This window comes from Giraffa tippelskirchi, chromosome 7 (assembly GCF_054371585.1).
Source record: "Giraffa tippelskirchi isolate mGirTip1 chromosome 7, T2T-mGirTip1v1.2.pri, whole genome shotgun sequence".
Lineage (NCBI taxonomy): Eukaryota > Metazoa > Chordata > Mammalia > Artiodactyla > Giraffidae > Giraffa > Giraffa tippelskirchi.
In genome coordinates this window covers 11,233,599-11,255,123 of record NC_137281.1, presented here as the reverse complement: position 1 = coordinate 11,255,123, position 21,525 = coordinate 11,233,599, and the positions used below count along the sequence as shown (strand labels likewise).

General features: G+C 49.7%; 2 protein-coding genes across 5 annotated transcripts; both read left to right on the top strand.

The window, feature by feature from the left end:
• Positions 1 to 8,977: 8,977 nt before the first annotated feature.
• Positions 8,978 to 16,545, top strand: LOC145515497 (phospholipase A2 inhibitor and Ly6/PLAUR domain-containing protein-like). Of its 4 annotated transcripts, XM_081516022.1 has the most exons (6): positions 9,461 to 9,523; positions 9,833 to 9,995; positions 11,267 to 11,383; positions 12,790 to 12,942; positions 13,334 to 13,477; positions 13,675 to 13,901. In XM_081516022.1, the coding sequence occupies exons 2-6, from the start codon at positions 9,926 to 9,928 to the stop codon at positions 13,794 to 13,796; spliced, it is 606 nt and encodes a 201-aa protein (XP_081372148.1). In that variant the 5' UTR covers positions 9,461 to 9,523; positions 9,833 to 9,925; the 3' UTR covers positions 13,797 to 13,901. The 4 variants fall into 4 exon arrangements, with proteins under 4 accessions (XP_081372150.1, XP_081372149.1, XP_081372147.1 ...); XM_081516024.1 differs by lacking the exon at positions 13,675 to 13,901 and adding an exon at positions 16,388 to 16,545 and having other exon boundaries at positions 8,978 to 9,995; XM_081516023.1 differs by lacking the exon at positions 13,675 to 13,901 and adding an exon at positions 14,797 to 16,545 and having other exon boundaries at positions 8,978 to 9,995.
• LOC145515495 (phospholipase A2 inhibitor and Ly6/PLAUR domain-containing protein-like) lies at positions 16,388 to 20,278 on the top strand. Its single transcript, XM_081516014.1, has 5 exons — positions 16,388 to 16,545; positions 17,806 to 17,922; positions 19,169 to 19,321; positions 19,709 to 19,852; positions 20,047 to 20,278. Exons 1-5 carry the CDS (start codon positions 16,476 to 16,478, stop codon positions 20,187 to 20,189), a joined length of 627 nt encoding a protein of 208 aa, XP_081372140.1. The 5' UTR covers positions 16,388 to 16,475; the 3' UTR covers positions 20,190 to 20,278.
• The last annotated feature ends 1,247 nt before the right edge of the window (positions 20,279 to 21,525 follow it).

Sequence of the window (21,525 nt, the reverse complement as noted above, 5' to 3'; positions counted from 1 at the left end):
CTTGGGTCTCAGTTGCAACACTTGAAATCTTTGTTGCAGGATCTTTCATTTGGGTGACTGGGCTTAGCTGATTCTGGGCATGTGGGATCTTATTTCCCTGACCAGGGATCAAATCCATGTCCCCTGCATTGCAAGAAGGATTCTTAAGCACTGGACCACCTGGAAAACTCCCTAGGACTCTTTTATTTGGCTCACAGAATGACAAGTGACTATGACCTCCAAAGGTTCCTAGTCTGCCACCCCACACAGCCAGGAACATCCAATGGCCTGATCTGCAATGTCACCTCCCAGTCGGGAGGTGGCCTGGAGACACTGCTGGCACACTGCTACAGACAGGAACGTCCCTACAGCGGAGGAAGGAGCATGGGCTTGTGGGGAGGCCAGCCTGAGTTCAAATCTAGCCCTGCCACTGCCAAGCTGTGCAGCCCTGGGTGACATAAAACCTCTCTGAGCCGCAGTTTCCTCGTGAGTGAAGGGGGGGCTCCCCACTTCTGAAAGGAGTTGACGTGACACAGAATGCTAACCATCGCAAAGCACAGCCACTGTGGCGGCACCTAAGTGGAAACGGTGTGGCAGACCTGCAATAACAGTAAGACCCGCTGACACCTCTGGAAGCCAGGAACTATTTTTATCTCCATTTCACAGGCGAGCCATTGAGACAGGAAGCAGCTGTGTAACTTCCCAGAGGTCACGAGGCTGGGCTAGAGCCAGTGTCAGCTGGGCTGCATGCCTTCTAAACGTTCTGGGGGAGAATCATTTCCTCGTCCTGTCTCCAGCTTCTAGAGCCTCTTTGCCCTCCTTGGCGGTGGCCCCTTCGTCCGGCTCCAGAGCCAGCAGTGGCATCGCTCCAGCCTCTGCTTCCATCCCCACAGCTCCTCTGACTGGTTCTCCTGTCTCCCTCCTTCCCTGATAAGGACCCTTGTGATGACACTGCCTCCCTCTAAATCATCCAGGCCCATCTCCCCACCTCGATATCCTTACACGGACTTCCCTGGTGGTCCAGTGGCTAAGACTCCACCATCCCAATGGAGGCAGTCTCAGTTCGACCCCTGGTCGGGGAACTAAATCCCTCAGTCTGCAGCTAAGAGTCTGCACGCAACAACAAAAGAGCCCGCATGCCACAACTATGACTCAGTGTGGCCAAATAAGTAAGTATTTTTTAAAAATCCTCACAAAGTCCCTTTCTCCATGTAAAGGACACATGTACAGGTTCTGGGGAGCGGACAACTTTTGTGTGTGTGTGTTATGTGGTGGTGGCTCAGTTGTGTCCAGCTGTTGGTGACCCCATGGACTGTAGTCCGCCAGCCTCCTCTGTCCATGGGATTTCTGAGGGGAGACTACTGGATGGGTTGCCATTTCCCCCCCTAGAGGATCTTTCCGACCCAGAGATGGAATCCACTGTCTCCTGTACTGGTAAGTGGATTCCTTACCGTTGAGCCACGAGGGAAGCCTGTGACACCTTTAGGGGTCCATTATTCTCTTTGCCACGCTTAGCAAGTTCTTCCTCAGCCAGGCATCACTCAATCCTCACACCCACATTGGGAGGAAGGCTCAGTAACTCTCCCAGCTTTATAGATGGGGAAACTAAGGCCAAGACAGGAAAATCAATGGCTCGCACATCACACACAGCTAATGACTGGTAGAGAATTCAGACCCGACTGCCTGAGTACAAGCCAACACTGCTTTCTAACTCCACAATTTCAATCCTTTCGTAAAATCTCAACATCTTGGAACCTTCCCGGTGGTACAGTGCTTAGGAATCTGAGATTCCACTGCAGGGGCCCAGATTGAATCCCTGGATAGGGAAATAAGATTCCACTGCTACGTGGCTCGGCCTAAAAAAAAACAAGACTCAACACCTCTGCCTCTCCCACATTATAAAGCATGGGGCCCTTCATCTGGTAGGACGTATACACTTACTTATATTTGAATGACTATTTCTTATTTCACATATGGGCTCCCTTGTCTTCCTTTTGATAAATAGAAAATTTCTGATTAAAAACATGGAAACAACCCAAACGTCCATATGAATGGGTACATATTATATGATATTTACTACACTGGAACAGTGAAAGTGTTAGTTGCTCAGGCCTGTCCAACTCTTTGTGACCCCACGGACTGTAGCCCACCAGGCCCCTCTGTCCATGAAATTCTCCCAACAACAATGTTGGAGTGGGTTGCCATTCCATTCTCCAGGGGATCTTCCAGACCTAGGGACAGAACCCAGGTCTCCCCCAGTGCAGGCAGATCCTTTCCCATCTGAGCCAATGGAACAGTATTCAGCTGTAAAAAGGAATGAAAGACTGATTCAAGTTTCAATGTGGAGGAACCCTGAAAACTCGATGCTAAGTGAAAGGAGCCAGACACAAAAGGTGGCATATTGTATGATCTTATTTATATGAAATGTCCAGGACAGACAAATTCGCAGAGACAAGAAAGTACATCAGTGGTACATATACACACTAGGATACAGGGTAGACAATCAGAAGGAACTACTGTATAGCACAGGGAACTTGTTAGGGTCAACAAGGGGCTCAGAACATATTACTTAAAAATGTCCCATTGTGGTGACCTGACAAACAAGGGATGAAGTCATAGTGCCCACACTGTCCAGGTGGCATCCTGTTTTTTCTTTAAGGCGATATCCGGTTTTTCCCTGCTGGTGCCAATTTCTCAAGACTACCTGACTACCTGACCATGAGACCCCTCTGGCTACAGCATCACAAGACTCCAGTTGCAGGTTAAAGATAAACTAAGACCACCCCCCAACCATCAGGGCACAATTTCCCATCAATAGGGTGTAAGAAGTGTTGGCTGTAAAGGGAGAGTACTGATTTCTCTCTAAAGCTAGTCATTTTCTCTCTTCCTATAACAAATCTTTCTCTTCCTGAATGCCCAGCTTACTCTTTTTTTCTCTGTGCTTGCCTTACAAACAAACTCAATATTTTGTAATAACCTATTTGCGAAGAGAATTTGAAAAAGAATACAAATAAACACATATAGGTATACATAATTGAATCACTGCTGTATACTTGAAATGAACACAACATTGTCAAATCAACTCTACTCCAACATAAAAGAAAAATTAAAGGGACTTCCCTGGCGGTCCAGCAGTTAAAACTCTGAGCTTCCACTGGGGTGGGCACAGGTTCGATCCCTGGTCAGGCAACTAAGATCCCACATGCCCTGCAGCGCAGGCAAAAAATTAAATTACAATAATAAAAAATGGTTTCACATCCATGAAAGGCAATGATATGAATCATTTGAAAGAATAAGGTAGACCCTAGTGCCATAACAATAGACCTCTAAGATAAGGTTACTTGGAAAAAGGCAAGGGAGAGGACCACGTACATATAACATACTTTTAAAAGTGGGGTAAGGGTGAATATAAAAGCTTCCATGTGAGCAACCTAGATGTCCATCAGCAGATGAATGGATAAGGAAGCTGTGGTACATATACACAATGGAATATTACTCAGCCATTAAAAAAAATACATTTGAACCGGTTCTACTGAGATGGATGAAACTGGAGCCCATTATACAGAGTGAAGTAAGCCAGAAAGAAAAACAACAATACAGTATACTAATGCATATATATGGAATCTGAAAGATGGTAACGATAACCCTATATGCGGGACAGAATGAGAGACACAGATGCATGGAACAATTTTATGGACTCTGAGGGAGAAGGTGAGGGTGGGACGTTCTGGGAGAATGGCATTGAGACATGTGTATTGTCATATGTGAAACAGAGCACCATTCCATGTTCGATGCATGTGACAAGGGCTCGGGGCCGGGGCAGTGGGATGATCCAGAGGGATGGGAGGGGGAGGGAGGTGGGTGGGGGGTTCGGGAAGGGGAACACATGTAAACCCATGGCTGATTCTTGTCAATGTATGGCAAAAACTATTACAATATTGTAAAGTAATTAGCCCCCAAGTAAAATAAATAAATTTATAAAAAAAATAAAAAAATAAAAAATAAAAAAAAAAAAAAAAAAAAAAATAAAAGCTTCCATGTGGACAAAGTGACTTGAGGAACCACCTGAGAAGCTGCTCATAGTGATTGCCACTGTGAAGACCTGGGTAGCAGGAAAGGGAGGGGAAGGGCAGGAGGGGATTGAAGCAGGTGGCTGGTGATGAGGACTTCCTTTTCAGTGTAAACCTTCCCTTTCGTGCCTTTCTGAGTTAAGCACCATATGCGAATAAAATCACAGTACTTCTCTATGACAATGGAATCCTATGCAGAAATGAGAATGAACACTCTAGAGCCACACCCAGCAAGGAAGATGAAACTAACAGAATGAACCCAACACACAATGCTGGCAAAGAACAGACCAGCCAGGGGCGAAAGTACTATATGCCCGCTAGATTCTGTGTGACTCCATTTACATACAGGCAAAGTTCATCAGAGCTGTTAAAAGCCGGGGTTATGGTTACCCTTGTGGGGGGCAGTAACAGGAAGAAGCACAAGGAGATGTGGGCGGGAGAGGCGTGTTCTGATCCTTGATCTGGTGCAGAGGACGGGGGCGGTGCTTGTGTTGATTCACTGGACTGTGTGCCTGCTGTACACACGTGTCATGTCAGAAGCAGGCAAGAAATTTAAAACACCACGATGGGAAAACGGGTGATGAGAAAACACTGAAATACAGAAATGGAACATGTTCTCTTGCTACTGAACAATTCCTCTAAGAATGTACCTCCAGCAGGAGACTAGAGCCACCCCTCTGGCCCAGGAGCGGTTAGCCAGGAGGCTGGAACTGCCAGCCAGGGAGGTGATGGGTTGGCGATAGAGACTCTTTTGGTCACTGCAAACCAAAAACCTGTGTGGGGCTTTCACAAGCTGAAACCCAGATGGTAATACACAGATGCTGCGAGATATTATTTGAGGGACAAAATACAGAGTAGAAGGAACACCTAGAGATCAGTCTATATGTCCTGAATTTACTGCTTATCACTTGCTTCAAAAGAACCAAGACTAGATTCAATGAGTTTGGAGTCACCCCATGTACTGCTGCTGCTAAATCGCTTCAGTCCTCTGGCTCCCTCACTCCCCACATTCTGTCTTTTCTTGCTCCCACTGCAGCTACGGTGCACAATTAAATGGAATGTTCCTGATCATAAAAGAGCCCAGCAGGATCATCCAGTAATACACACATGAATCCTTCCCTTTACACAAACACTTGCGTAGTGACAGCTCACTATTGCAAACATTATGTCACCAGATTTTCAGGATAACCCTGGGCTCAGATCACATTATTCCCAATGGACAGATGAGAAAACAGGTTCTGCGAAATGAATCCATTCGCCTGAGGTCACAGAGTGAGTAAGAGGGACAGATGGGGACTTGAATCCAGATATGAGAGATTAACTTGTGAGCTACCTGGATCTCTCTCAGTTTAAAATACTGGCTCTAGGTAAATTGTATAGCCTCTCTGGGTCTAGTTTCTTTGTCATAAAAGGGGATAATAGATAGAATTGAGGTCATGGGATTTTTATGAGAATTCAATGAGTTAACCCATATGAGGTGTTTAGAATGGTGACTGGTAGGTTTTTTATTGGTTGCAGTTTCCCACCTGGGCATTGAACCTGGGCCCTTGGAGAGTAGAGTCCTAACCACTGGACCACCAGGGTATTCCCAGACAGTTGTAATGCTGAACAAATTATCTCTCATTATTCTTACTGTACCATGTTAGGGAACTCTGAGATATTTAAACACCTAAGGTCATTCAGTAAACCTTGTGGGTTTGTATATTATTCCTGGGAAGAGAATTCTCAGCTTCTCTTTAATTCTCAACATGGTCTATGAACCAAAACGTTTTCAGAACCACTGGGTAAGACAGACAATAATACATTTAGCCCAATTCCATAAGCCTTGCACCCAACATCCTTCCCCAAACACCCAAACATTCAGAAGGGAGGAATGTGGCCAAAATTGAGAAAGCCAGGACTTCTTTGGTAGTCCAAAGGTTTAGAATCTGTGTTGCCAATAGGGGGTTGGCAGGGAAGGGGGAGCACAGGAGGGAAGAGGGGCCTAGGATCACTCCCCGGACAAGGAATGAAGGTCCCAACACGTCATTTGGTGTGACAAAAAATTTTAAATGACTATTTTTTTTTTAAGACAGAGACTTCCCAGGTGGTCCAGTGGTTAAGACTCCATGCTCCCAATGAAAGGGGCCCCGGGATCCAATCCCTGGCTAGAGAACTAGGTCCCACCTGCCACAATTTAAGACCCAACACAGCCAAATATAAATAAATATAAAAAGGAAAGAAAGTCAACATATGAACACAATGAAGCAAGAAAAAGGTGGCTAGAGCACCCACACTGGCTTCAGGTCTTAGCACCGCCATGAGTGAGGGCTGAAAACAGCTCCCACATCATCCGACTCCCTGGAGAGACAGGTCACGCGGGGGAAACACCCAGGCAGCACCTGGGAACACACTAGCTCGCTTCTCCCACTAGTTTCTTACGCCTGACGGGAAAAGCCTGTTGGGAATTCTGTCACCATCCTGGGTCAAACTCCCCTTTTCCCTTTGCTCCCTCCAACTTCACCAAGCATGTACCAAAGCACTGAGCATTCCACAATGGTCGCTAAGACTGGCCACTTCACTTTGGCCCTTCCTAGGCCTCAGTTTCCTCATCTTTAAAATGAGGTTGATTGGCTTAGATGATATGAGACACCTTCTAGTCCTAAGCCTTCAGACTTCAAAAAGCAGGACGCCTGCCAATGATTTACTCTGTTCCAACTGAGGATACTAAGGCCCCGAAGGGAGCAGCAACCTACACAGGCCGCACACCAATTCATCCCTGGCCTAGCCTTGCATCACCTTTCTCCTCTGCTAAGGGCACAGGGACCACACTGCTCACTGAGTATGCTGAGGCCCAAAGGAAAAACTGCCTCAGCTCACTTCTACTTATCTCCAGAGCAGAGTCTGGACCCTGGACCTTCAGACTTCCATTAAGGAATGGGGGCAGGGAGACTGCTCTGGGCAGGTCCAGTGATTAAGACTCAGAGCTTCCACTGCTTGGGGTACGGCTGCTGTACCTGGTCAGAGAACTAACACCCTGCATGCCACATAGCAGAGAGGCCCCCAAAAAAGATGGGGGGTTGGTGCGCAGAATCACCTGGAAGACCATAGAGATGGTCTTCTCGCCCGCCCTGGCCGCCCGCCATTTACCGAGTGTCTGCCTTCAGGTTTTCTACACAGTAGGTCTGGAGAAAAGAGTGGGAAAGGGAATGTTAGGGTTCAGAGATGAGAGCTAGGTCCCCAGCTCTCAGATTAATCTGAGAGTGCTCTCAAGCCCTCTGATATTTCCAGGGTTTAAGTTTCCTTATTAATCCCCACACACTCTGGGGTTTGAGGAAGAATGGATACTTCTTTGTGTTTACAATAGCTAGGTTCCTTCACTATTCACCAGAAACTATCACAGCATTGTTAATTGGCTCTACCCGAATACAAAATGTATTTAGCGTCAAAATAATAATTGGAGAAGGAAATAGTATTCTTGCCTAGAAAATCCCATGAACGGAGGAACCTGGTAGGCCCCAATCCACGGGGTCACAGAGAGTAGGACATGACTGAGTGACTAACACTCACCTCACCCTCACCATTATTATTTTACTTTTGAAAAGTGTAAAGGGGATGCATAAATAGTGGGTTTATAGAGCATAAACAATATATTGGGAACACTTTAAAGCTCTTTCCATATGTGGAGTTTCTCTACCTTGCAAACAAACTCTTTAAAGTTGCACTCTTCAATATGGTAACCTCTAAGCACATGTGGCTACTGGACACTTGAAATGTCACTAATTAACTGGAACTGAATTTTTAATTTTCTTTCATTTTAATTAAGCTAAACAATTTAATTTTTTTCATTAAAAAATAATAATAATAAATCCCCCCACACTCTGCCTGGAGTCCCCTACATTTTCCTCAGGAAATTCACCTCTGATCTTTCCCAGGAAGCGCCCCCTCCCTCCTTTTCTCTCTGGAAAATCCTCTATTCCATATCTCTCCAGAATACTCTTATGGCCTCCCAGAAATTCTCCCATGACTCTCCTTAGAATTCCACAAATTCAAAAAAAAAAAAAAGAATTCCGCAAAGTCCCCTTCGTGAAAGGAAAACCAAAATGAAGTCCACATTGCTAAAAGTGTTCTCTAAGATCGACCGGCCAGGGTGGGGGGTGGGGGGCATTGAGGATTCTGACCTTGCAGGTCAGATCGTTTGGAATCTGATCAGATCAGATCACAATGGGATTTGATCGTTTGACCTCTTACTGTATTCACACAGGCATCCAGAATATGTGCCAGAAACTCAAGATACTGATCAGACCCTTACACTACAGAAACTCATGACAGCTTCTTCTTTAAAGCCAAATATTTCTTTAGGTGTATCACAGTCAGTTAGAATTTTCTCCACACGACTTTAACAACCTGCTGACCTACGTCCTCATAAGCCCCTGACTGGCTCTGCCAACACTCAAGAGTTTACCGGAATCTGTGTCTCCCAAACTGCAATTCTTAAGAACCCCAATCAAGCTCTTTCTTCTTGGCACCCCGGGTACGGATTATTTTGCTTTTGAGACTCCGAAAGTTCTCGTAGAGCCCCCTCACGAGTTCCTTTATTCTTCCAACACCCCACGCCAGTCACTCAAGGAGTCTTGGCTACTGCAGGACACCTCATGGCGGAGGCGGATCTCCGCCATGTCAACGTCGTGTGGGCGTCGCCTCACCAAGAAGACTCAGGAAAGCGTGAGTTTAGGGGGCTCAGCTGGTGCGCCCCACGCGGGCTTCACTGCGCAAGCGCACGAGGCTCGGGCCTTTCAAACCGCCGCTCGTCGGTGGTTATGTCACCACTGCGCATGCCTAGTGCGTCTCTCGGGAGAGCGGCGAGAGGCACCGAGTTCCCTAGCAACGAGCTTTTCCCGCCTCTCTCTGGCCAAACCGCTCTCTAGCCCCTCCTCCCGGTCACTTTCACACCAGGCTTTCCTAGCAACCGGCTTGGCCTATAAGATTGGTCCCCAGCAGAAATTCGTCATCCTCAGCGCCGCAGCTGAAGCCTGGAAAGCAAGAGGCCAGCAAACTTGAGTGGATTTTTTCAGGAAGCCGGGAGCCTACCGCACAGGATCGCCTCCACCGATGGCTGGCTACTCTCATAACGCCCACCACACACCCAGACACAAACACTCAAACACACGGAAAAACTCTCTGACCTCTGAAGATTATGCCTGAGGTAGACAGAGTGTGTAAACGACCTCAATAAAACACAAAAGTATGTGCCCGAACCAGACACACACCCAGCCTTGACTGCTTTCAACCATGTCTCACTTTTCCAATGAGACTTCTGGGTATCTGTCTCCTACCACGCCCATCCCGGTCTGATGACAAGCACCCCTCTGTTCAGTCTCCGAAAGACCCTGGAGTGGAGGCGAAGCTGTAGCCAGACTAAACACAGAAAAGGGAGTATGAGCCAAGTATGGCCCCGCAGAACAAGCTTGGACTTGCTGGGCGCTCCTATACGGGTAGGGCCTCAACCACACTGGGCACCTCCTTGGGAAGGGAGAGAAGGGACACCGTATCAGAGTCCTAGCAGCTGCTCTACCTACAGGAAACAAAATGACTTGATTCTGATCTTGGGCTTTAGATCAGAAAAAAAGGGGACACAGTGGGTGAGACCTGACAGAGAGAGAGTTGGAAGCCCAGACTCCTGGAGTCCCCATGGAGGATGGGGCTGGGCACAAGATGCTCATGTTCCTTTTGGATTCTGGTTCTGCCTCCCCCACTCAGAACCGTAGAGACCAACCCCTAGGTCTTCAAACACAATTTCTTAGCCTAGGGGTAAGGTGGGTCCAGACCCGCCCCTTCTCAGCTTCCTATAAGAAGTGCTGGAGACCTGGGACTGCAGGGTCACTCATCCATCCATCATGAAGCCTTCCATGAAATCTGAGACCTTCCTGCTGGCCTCTGCGCTGCTCTGCACCCACCTGGGTCTCGGTAAGTGACTAGGGCCCTGGACTCCTGGGACCCTCGATATGAGGAGCACTGTGGTGGATCCTCGAGGAAGAAGGGAAAGAGGAGGTGTACCAGGAATTTAGATTCTTGGAGAAGAGCAGAGGGTAAAGCAGGAGACAAAGCCTGAGTCCGCAAGGGAGGAAGAGCTCAAAAATGTGTGGTTTGGAATCTTTGAGACAAGAGGGGTTTGGATGGGCTCTGCTCCTCTCCTCTCCGGCAGTGTCTCAAAATAAGACACCTGAATTCTAGAATATCAGATGAGAGTATGATTAGAAAAAAGAAAAGTGAGGCAAGGGGGAGAAATTTCCTTGCTTCCAGAACTCTAAGCAGTTCAGCTTCCCAGCGTTCTCCTGCCTTAGATGCATTTCAGGTAACGCCATTTTCCACAGGACCCAGTTGCCTTGTATCTGCATCCCCAGGTTCCTCCTCTCTCAGGACTAAGGAGCCAGGCCCTTGTCCTCTTAGTCATTGATCTTTTTTTTATCTGGGATGGAGAGCTCAGCCTCAGGTACCACTGCCTGAATTTCCACTGTCTACAAGACTTAAGCGTGGTACCCACGAGGAAGTGGGTTCCGCTTCTGAGAACCAGCTGGACCTAAAGGTTCACAAAATTCCGTGAAGGACTTCCCCAGTGGTCCAGTGGTTGAGAATCTGCCTGCCAAAGTGGGGGACATGGGTTCAGTCCCTGGTCCAGGAAGATTCCCCATGCCCTGGGGCAACTAAGACGTTTCACCACAACTGCTGAGCTCATGCTCTAGAGCCTGTGCTCCTCAGCAGAAGCCACCACCAATGAGAAGCCAAAGCTCACCAACTAGACACTAGACCATAATCGCTACAATTAGAGAAAAACCCATAGGAAGCAAGAAGACCCAGCAAATCAAAAATAGAAAAAAATTAAAAGGTGAGAAAAATTTTTAAGTCCACGGTAATCTTCAGCAGGACCCCTCACTGTCCCCAAGCTTGCTCAGGGGGTCTAGCATCCAAAGTCCCCAGCCTTGTCATTAGATAAATTTGCTCCCTGGTTGGAACTGCTTCCACCCTCAACCCGAAAGCAGCTTTGCTGATACCACCATGGCATCCCTGCCAAGCTTCAGACAGATCCTTGTTCAGCAGCCAATGTCCCGCCCATGAATAGCCAGGGAGACACCTGTCCCTCTTCACACACACCCCCCACCTCATTCCCCTCTGGACTAGGAAGCTGTGGCCCGAAGACTATACCAGCTTTCACTAGACCCTCGCTCTCTATACCATAGGGTACTCACTAAGCTGTGAGGTGTGTGTCAGCGACGGTCCCAACTGCAATGGAAAGCTGCAGACCTGTGCCCCAGACGAGGACTCCTGCGTAGTTGTCCTGACTGAGACCAACAGAAGTAAGAGGGCAGGGGGTGGCATCAGATCCTGGGGAGGTGGGGGGTGCCTTCAGGGTGGCAGATACCACCATGTGCTGGGAGGAACCTTTGAGTGATGATATGTGAGGAAAGAGGGAAATGCAATCTCGAGGTGGGTGGTGGACAGAGAATCCCGTGTGATGACAGAAACCACTGTTGCCAAGGATTTCTGAAGATGAAACTCCAAAGAGAGGATGGGAAAGGGGCAGATACAGAGACGTTCTTACAAAAGAAGGAATTAGGAAAGGACATGGGGGAAGAGAGAAATCCAGAGAGGGGGAAAATCTAATATCCAAAAGGTGGAGGGGGAGTTGTAGAGAAGAGGCTAGGGTGAGTTGCAAGGAATGTGATTAATTTGACTCTCTGGGGGCGCAAGGGATCTCCCAGGGATGCAGGCTGCAAGAGAACTTTCCTGACAGGAGAAAGAGGGAGATATTGGGGCTGGTTGAGTTGGGTGTATGCTCAGTCGATCCTGACTCTTTGCGACCCCATGGACTGTAGCCCTCCAGGCTCCTCTGTCCGTGGGATTTTCCAGGCAAGAATACTGGAGTGGCTTACAATTTCCTCCTCCAGGGCATCTTCCCACCCAGGGAAGGACCCACATCTCTTGCATCTCCTGCATTGGCAGGGGGGTTCTTTATCACTGCACCACCTGGGAAGCCCCAATATTGGCATACAGAGAGAGTATATAAGGACAGATGATCCCTGGACTCAGTCCATGAGGTCCCAAAGAGTCAGACACGACTGAGCACACTTGCACCCACACGTGTGTGGGGTGAAGAGTGGAAACCCTAGGGCTGGAAGAGACCACCCTGTGGTGGGGAGGGGGAAGTCCAGGGAGACTGGAAGAGACCACTTCAGGCAAGACCTGAGAGCAGCCAAGGAGGGCAGCAAGAGTCCATTTGTAGGAGGTCTGGGGAGTGAACCTGGGAAACCTGGAAGAGACCACTTTAGATGCAGAAGGAAATAGGTGTTACAGGGGGCAGGTAGGGCAGCCGCATCCCAGCATTTGGTGGAAGGAATTCCAGGGGTCAGGGGAGGGCTGAAGGCTGGAAGAGACCATTTCGCACAGGCATGGGGTTAGACGTAGGTGGTCTGGAAAAGACCACTCCAGGTGCCACCCCTGCAGGATGGCAGTGGGGTGGCCATGGGGCTGAAGGGGCCACTCAGGAGAGACCAACACAGCTGGGGGCGGTGTGAGGAGGGGTTCCATACCTAGTAAACCATTCAGACGACACCCCAGGCAGACAAGGGGGTCTAACATTGGGGAGCTGGAAGAGACCTCTCTAGACAGCAGTGGGCTGGGGCAATTATAAGGTGGGGAAGACACCCTGGGGCCAGTGGCCAGACTAGGGCCCCTGAGCCCTCTCCCCACCACCATCCTACAGAGGGCTCCTTGGCGGTGACCAGCTACAAGGGGTGTGCAAAATCCAGCGAGTGTGACTCAGGATTCTTCACCATCACCATGAACCCTGAAAACTACATGGGATCCAAGAGGCGCTGCTGCCAGAACAATGGCTGCAACCAGGATCCCCTGCCCGGTAAGCCCCAGCTGAGCCCCACAGCTGGAGTCCCTCCCTGCCCAACCCTCCCCATGCCAGAGCCAGCTGTGAGCACCTGCTACTGACCTGCGCTGTAACCGGGGGCAAGCATCTTCCTTGTGCTGAGCTTTGGTTTCTTCTCCTGTAAACTGCAGTGTCCAAGAACTGCCCTGGTGGTCCACTGACTAAGACTCCATGCTCCCTATGCAGGGGTTTGATCCCTGGTCGGGGAACTAGATTTCACAGGCCGCAATTAAGATCCAATGCAGTCAAATAAATACTGTTTTCTGAAAATGCAGTGTCCGTTAACAACTAGTATCCCCTGAGTGGTTGTGAGGTTGGGAAAGGGACTAACGTCTCTGATTACCTTACCCTGCACCCTCCTCTCCAGCGTTCGTGAGAAACCATACAGAGAATGGCCTTCGGTGTCCTTCCTGCATCACTGCCTTTAAGGAAACGTGCACTTCGACTCAGGAAGTGCTCTGCGTTGGCGAGGAAACCCGCTGTGTCGCCGTGACTGGCCTCGTGCAGCCTGGTGAGGGGCACCTGGAATTCGGGAGGAGGGCACAGGGGTTCCAGACAGTCCCAGACCTGGAGCCTCATTCTTCCAGATTCTAAGGGAGAGAGTGGCTCCAAAGATCTAGGGGAGAAGGTGGCTGGGGCATATGACCCTGAACTAGGAGTGGGGAGGCATTGGAGATCCTGACTGTAGTTTAAAATCCCCTCCACCAGATATCAAATTTGCTGCCCAGGGCTGTGGCACGGAGAACGCCTGCCACACCAAGCCTGCAACCCTGGTGCCCTCAGGCTCTCATTTGTTCACCATCAAGACCAGCTGTCTTCCAAGCCTCTAGTCTTCTGGCAAGGCTGGGTGAAGAGCTGAGGCTCACGTGGTGTTTGGTCTCCATTCGTTCTCAGACAGGTTCCCAGGTGTCTATAAATTAAACCAGTTGAAACAGTAAGCCTGAGTCTTCGTGATGTGATGCACTTCTGGGAGATGGGATGGAAAAAGCTGGGATCTCAACCCTGGGGAACCCCCTCTTTGGAAGGAAAAGAGGGCAGATGCTACCTTTTGTTAAGGGATTACTTCCTGCCTGGTCCCGATGCTAAGCGTTTTCCATGCAGTACCTCATTTCATAATCACAAGTCTGTGAGGTTGAAAGTATTGCCCCCATTTTAGAGAGGAACAAACTGAGGCACAGATTGTGGTATAACTTGCACTTTTAAGAAGGCTTCACTGGTGGCTCAGATGGGAAAGAATCTGCCTGCCAATGCGGGAGACAGGGATTCAATCCCTGGGCTGGGGAAGAGCCCCTGGAGGAGGTCATGGCAACCCACTCTAGTATTCTTGCCTGGAGAATCGCATGGACAGAGGAGCCTGGTGGGCTACAGTCCACGGGGTCACAAAGAATCAAACCGGACTGAGTGACTGAGCAAATGCGCTATTAAGACAGTGATGACTCCAGAGACAATGTGTCTGGCCAAATATTTATGTTCGTAATAGCTGCCACTTACTGAGGAGCCATTTCTGACCAAGCAGGTCTCGGCCACAAAGGAATCTGATCTTTTGACTACTTACTGTATTCACACAGGCATCCAGACTATGTGCCAGAAACTCAAGATGCCTATCAGACCCTTACCCTTCAGTAACTCATGACAGTTTCTTTAAAGTCAAATGTTTATTTGTATCAAATATTACATGTATCACAGTCAATTATAATTCTCTCACACAATTTTAACAACCTGCTGACCGTAGTACTCATAAGCCCCTGACCCCCTCTGCCGAAACTCTTAAGTTTTACGAGAATCTGTGTCTCCCAAATTCCAGTTCCCAACAAACTTTTTTCTTGGCAGCCCAGATACGGATTATTTTTCAACACCTTTGAGATTCTAAAAGTTCTCACAGAGCCTCTTCACGATCTCCTTCACTTCTTCGAACCTCCTCCACGCCCGTCTCTCACCAAGTCCTGGCTACTGCAGGACACCACATGGCAGAGGCCGATCTCGGGCATGTCAACGTCGTGTGGGCTTCGCCTGACCAAGACGCAGGAAGTCTCAGTTAAGGGTGCTCACAGGGGGTGTCGCAGGAAGGTCTCAGTTAAGGGTGCTCACAGGGGGTGTGCCCCGGGCGGCCTTCACTGCGCAAGCACACGAGGTTCCGGTCTTTCGAACCGCTGCGCACAAGGGGCCATGTCACCACCGCGCATGCCTAGTGCGTCTCTCCGGAGAGCTGCGCGAGGCGCTGAGTTCCCTAGCAACGAGCTTTTCCTGCCTCCCTCTCGCCAAACAGCTCTCTACCCCTTCCTCCAGATAACTTTCACACCAGGGTATCCCTAGCAACCCATGCGGCCTTCAAGATTGGTCCCCGGAAGAAATTCGCCAACCTCAGCACCTCAACTGAGACAGCAAACTTGAGTGGATTTCTGCAAGGAGCCAGGGGCCTACCGCAACAGGATCCCCTCCACCGATGGCTGGCTACCCTCCCCACAGCCACCCATCCACCCCCCACCACACGAAAACTTACACCCAAACACACACACACACACACACACGAAAAAATATACATACACAAGTGAAAAAATACACACACAGACACAAAATCTCTGATCTCTCAAGATCATGTGCCTGAGGTAAAGGATCTCAATAAAACACAAAGTATGTTTCCAAACCAGAAGTGAAGTGAAGTCGCTCAGTCGTGTCCGACTCTTTGCGACCCCGTGGACCGTGGCCTACCTGGCTCCTCCGCCCATGGGATTTTCCAGGCAAGAGTACTGGAGTGGGTTGCCATTTCCTTCTCCAGGGGAATCTTCCCTACCTAGGGATCGAACCTGGGTCTCCCGCGTTGCAGGCAGACGCTTTACCCTCTGAGCCACCAGGGAATCCCTTCCAAACCAGACACACACCCAACCTTGAGTGCTTCCAACCGTGCCTCAGCTTTCCAATGGAGTTTCTGGGCATCTGGTACCATGCCCCTCCTGGCCCAATGACAAGCACCCCTCTGTTCAGTCTCTGAGAGACCCAGAAGTGCATCTAGGGGTGGAGTCAGAGCTGGAGACAGACCAAACACAGAAAAGGGGATATTGAGCCAAGCATGCCCTGGCAGAACAAACCTGGACTTGCTGGGTGCAAGTGCCTCAACCACACTGGGCACCTCCTTGGGAAGAGAGACAAGGGAGAGGGAATCTGAGTCCTAGCACTGTTCTATCCTGCAGGAAACAATATGACCTGATTCTGATCTTGGGCTTCAGGTAAGAAATAAAGGAGGGGGGGATGAAGAGGGTGAGACCAGATAGAGAGAGAGTTGGAAGCCCAGACTCCTGGGGTTCCCATGGAGAAGGGGGCTGAGGACAAGATGCCCATGTTCCTTTTGGATTCTTGTTCCACCTCCCCCACTCAGAGCTACAGAGACCTACCCTCAGATCTTACATCATCTTTCTTACCCTAGGGGCAAGGTAGATCCAGACCCACCCCTTCTCACCTTCCTATAAGATGAGCTCGGGACCTGGGACTGCATCTTCATTCATCCAACCATCATGAAGCCTTCCACAAAACCTGAGACTTTCCTACTAGCCTCCATGCTGCTGTGCACCCTCCTGGGTCTGGGTAAGTGACTAGAGGTCTGGACTCCTGGAATCCTGGAATGAAGACTATGGGAGAGCATTTAGCCAAGTCCTTGAGGGTGAGGGGGAAAGAGGAGGTGTCCTGGGAATTCAGATTCATGGAAAAGGCAGAGGGTAAAAGAGAGACAGCCTGGGCCCCCAAGGGAGGAAGAGTTCAAAAACATGTGGGTTTAAATCTCTGAGAAAGGAGGGGTTTGGATGGCCTCTGCTCCCCTCCCCTCCGACAGTGTCTCAAAATAAAACACCTGAATTCTAGGAATTCAGATGAGAGTATAACTAGAAAAAAGAAAAGTGAGGCGAGGGGGAGAAATTCCCTTGCTTCCAGAACTCTAAGCAGTTCAGCTTCCCAGCGTTCTCCTCCCTTAGATGCATTTCAGGCAACTCCATTTTCCACAGGACCCAGTTCCCCTGTGTCTGGGCCCCAGCTGCCTCTTCTCTCAGGACCAAGGAGCCAGGCCCTTGTCCTCCTAGTCCTCCATCTTCCTTCTTGACCTGGGTTGCAGATCCCAGCCTCAGGTACCCCTGCCTGAGCGACTATACTGTCTACCAGACTTAAATGTACCCACGAGGAAGAGGGTCCCGCTTTTGAGAATAAGCTGGACCTGAAGGTTTATAGTAGTCCATGAAGGACTTCCCCAGTGATCCAGTGGTTGAGAATCTGCCTGCCAACACAGGTGACATGGGTTCGATCCCTGGTCCAGGAAGATTCCACATGCCTTGGGCAAACTAAGCCCTTGTACCACAACTACTGAGCTCGTGCTCTAGAGCCTGTGCTCTGCAACAGGAGGAGCCCAAGCACCGCAACTAGAGAGTAGACCATACTCACTACAACTGGAGAACACCCGCGGGAAGCAAGAACAACCCAGCATAGCCTAAAATAGAAAAAATAAAAGGATAAATTAAAAAAAAAAATGCATGGAAACCTTCGGGAGGACTCTTTACTATTCTCCAGCTTTCTCAGAGGGCCCTAGTGTCCAAATTCCCCAACCCTGTAATTAGGTAAACTTGCTCCTTGATGGAGTTGCTGTCCACCCCTGGAAGCAGCCTTGCTGGCAGCACCATAGCATATCTGATGGAGCTTCAGACAGTTCACTGTTCAGTGGCCAATGTCCCACTTGTGAATAACCAGGGAGACACCTTTCCCTCTTCCTTCAGACCCGCCCTCCCCATCCCCTTCTGGACTCAGAAGTCATGGACCAGAGACAACACCACTTGGACTAGAGCCTCTCTCTCTATACCTCAGGGTACCCACTAAGGTGTGAGGTGTGTATCAGCCATGGAGCCATATGCAATGGAGAAATGAAGACATGCGCCCCGGACGAGGACTCCTGCATCATCATCATGACTGAGACTAACAATAGTAAGAGGGTAGGGAATAGCATCAGATCCTGGGGAGGTGGGGGGTGCCTTCAGGGCAGTAGATACTACCATGCACTGGGAGGAACCTTTGAGTGAAGAGGGGGCAGGAAAGAGGGAAAGGAGGAAAGAGAATCCAGTGGAATGACAGAAAACCACTGTTGCCAAGGATTTCTGAAAATGAGACTCCAAAGACATGATGGGGGAGGGGCAGATATAGAGAATTTCTTAGGCAAGAAGGGATTAGGAAAGGACAGAGGGGAAGAGTGGGGGAAGAAATCTACAGTGGGGGGCAGGAATCTAATATGCAAAAGGTGTAGGGGTGGGTGTAGAGAAGACTGGGGTCAGTTGCAAAGAATGTGATTAGGTTCACTCTGTGATCAGGTGTAGCCCGCCAGGCTCCTCTGTCTATGGGATTTTCCAGGCAAGAATACTGGAGTGGCTTGCCATTTCCTCCTCCAGGGCATCTTTCCAACCCTGGGATTGAACCAGTATTTTGTGTCTCCTGCATTGGCAGTGGGGGTTTTTACCACTGTACCACCTGGGAAGCTCCAGTATTGGAACAGAGAGAGAGAGAGAGAGATAATGACAGAAAATCCAAGGGCTCAGTCCATGAGTTTGCGAAGAGTCAGACAGGACTGAGTACCCACCCACCAAAGCACTTGGGGTACAGAGCAGAAACCCTAGGGCTGGAGGAGACCAACCCTGGTGGGAGGGGGAAGGCCAGGGAGACTGGAAGACCACTTCAGGCAAGACCAAAGAGGGCAGGAACAGATCATAGGTAGGAAGTCTGGGGAGTGACCCTGGGAAATCTCAGATGAAGAAGGAGATAGGTGTTACAGGGTGGTGGCTGAGGGCTGCGTCCTAGGATTTGGTGGAAGGAATTCCAGGGGTCAGGGGAGGGCTGAAGGCTGGAAGAGACCATTTCACACAGGCCTGGGGGTAGTCATAGGTGGCCTAGAAAAGACCTCTCCAGGTGTGACCTTTTGAGAATGGCAGTGAGGTGGCCATGGAGCTGAAGGGACCACTTAGGAGAAACCAACACAGCGGGGACAGAGAGATGAAGGGTTGGGTATAATACTCAACCCTCCAGGCCTTGCCTCAGACAGATAATGGTGTATGACTTTGGGGAGATGGAAGAGGCCTCTCTAGACAGCAGTGGGCTGGGGAAGCTGTAAGGTGATGGAAATACCCCGGGACCAGGGTCCAGATCAGGGCTCCTGAGCTCTCTGTCCAACCTCATGATGCAGAGGGCTCCGTGGACATGACCAGCTACAAGGGGTGCTCGAAATCCAGTGAGTGTGACCCGGCATTCCTCTCCATCACCGTGGCTCCGGAGAACTACATGGGGTCCAACACGCGCTGCTGCCAGACCGATGGCTGCAACCACAATCCCCTGCCAGGTAAGCCCCAGCTGAGCCCCACAGCTGGAGTCCCTCCCTGCCCAACCCTCCCCCCGCCAGAGCCAGCTGTGAGCACCTGCTACTGACCTGTGCTGTAACTGGGGGCACGCATCTTCCTTGTGCTGAGCCTTGGTTTCTTCTCCTGTAAACTGCAGTGTCCAGGGACTTCCCAGGTGGTCCAGTGACTAAGACTCCACGCGCCCAATGCAGGGGTTTGATCCCTGGTCAGGGAACTAGATTCCACAGGTTGCAACTAAGATCCAGTCAAATAAATATTATTTTCTAAAAACGCAGTGTAGGTTAGCGACTGGTGTCCCCCATGCTGGTTGTGAGGTTGGGAAAGGGACTAATGTTCCCATGCACCTTACCCTCCACCCTTCTCTCCAGCGTTCAGGAGAAATCTGACGGGCAATGGCCTTTGGTGTCCTTCCTGCTTCAGCATCTTCACAGAAACATGCATCCCGACTCAGAAAGTGCCCTGTATTGGCGAGGAAACCCGCTGTGTCGCCATGACTGGCCTCGGGCAGACTGGTGAGGGGAACCTGGATTTCGGGAGGAGGGCACAGGGTTCCCAGAGGGTCCCAGAACTGGAGCCTCATTCTTCAAGATTCTAAGGGAGAAAGTGGCTCCAAAGATCTGGGGGAAGGTGGCCGGGGCATGACCCCTGGATTGAGAGGGAGAAGGCATTGGAGATCCTGATTCTAGTCTGAAATCCCTTCCCACAGGTATCAAATTTGCTACCCAGGGCTGTTGTACGGAGAATGCCTGCCACACCAAGCCTGAGACCCTGGTGCCCTCAGGCTCTCATTTGTTCACCATCAAGACCAGCTGTCTTCCAAGCCCCCAGCCTTCTGGCAAGGCTGGGTGAAGAACTGAGGCCCATGTCGTGCTTGGTCTCCATTGGTTCTCAGCTACAGCTTCCCATGTGTCTATAAATTAAACAAGTTAACAGAACAATCCCGAGTCTTTGTGATGTGATGCATTTCAGGGAGATGGGATGCAACAAGCAGGGGTCTGAACCCTTGGGAACCCTCTCTTTGGAAGAAAGAAAGGGAAGATGCTAACTGTTGTTAAGGGACTACTTCCTGCCAGGTCACTATGTTAAGTGTTTTCCATGCAGTACCTCATTTCGTAATCACAACAACTCTGTGAAGTTGAAAGTAATTGTCCCCATTTTACAGAGGAACAAACTGAGGCACGGATTGTGGTGTCACTTGCCTTTGGTCAAACAGCTGGGAGGGTCAGACTCTGGAGTCCACGCACAGCTCTCCTTATTAACCTCTTTTTGGTTACATACATCAGTTTCCATGTTTGTAAACTGTGGATATTAACAGCTATATCCTCAGAGGGCTGTCTTAAGAGTCAAATGAAAGAAAATGAAAAAAAGGACTTAGTTCAGTGCCTAGCACCTTTAAGGGTGCTTCCCTGGTGGCTCAGATGGGAAGGAATCTGCCTGCCAATTCAGAAGACGTGGGTTTAATCCCTGGGTCAGGAAGATCCCCTGGAGACGGCATGGCATCCCACTTCAGTATTCTTGCCTTGAGAATTCCACGGACAGAGGAGCCTGGTGGGCTATAGTCCATGAGATCACAGGGTCGGACACAACTGAGTGACTGAGCACACACACTACCAACTTTAAGGTTTTGTTGGTTCTGGAGACAGTGTGTCTGGGCAAATAGTTACCAGTCTTAGCAGCCACTTACTGAGTAGCCATTAGTTAGAAGGCACTAGACTTTGGCATCTATCAGGGTAGACTCGATTATGCTACAGTAACAAACAAGTCCGCAGTCTCAGCAGCTTAAAACAACAAAGTTGTATTCGTCAGTTGATGCTGTAGTGATGGGTAACAAACCATGCCCAAATCAAGAGGTGACAAGAAGCATTCTTCTTCCTAAGGGTCGGGAGCCATTCCTAGGGGCAGCTCTGTTTCTGGCTGTGTGCTGGCAGGTTTGGCTGCAGTTTGGGAAGGGGACTCCAGTTCTTCTCCGTGGGGTTCCAGTCTTCTGAGATCTGTGGCTCCCTGGCGAATGTCTGTCTCATGGCAGATGACATGGGGCACACAAACCAAGTGCACCAAAGGTCCCTGCGGTGGTTGGGGTGCTAACATTCCGTGGAGTAAAGTAAATCATATGGTTAAAGCCAACCTCAGTGGAGCAGGGAACTATAGTCCACCTCAATGGCCCTAGCAAACCCCAGGGGGAGGG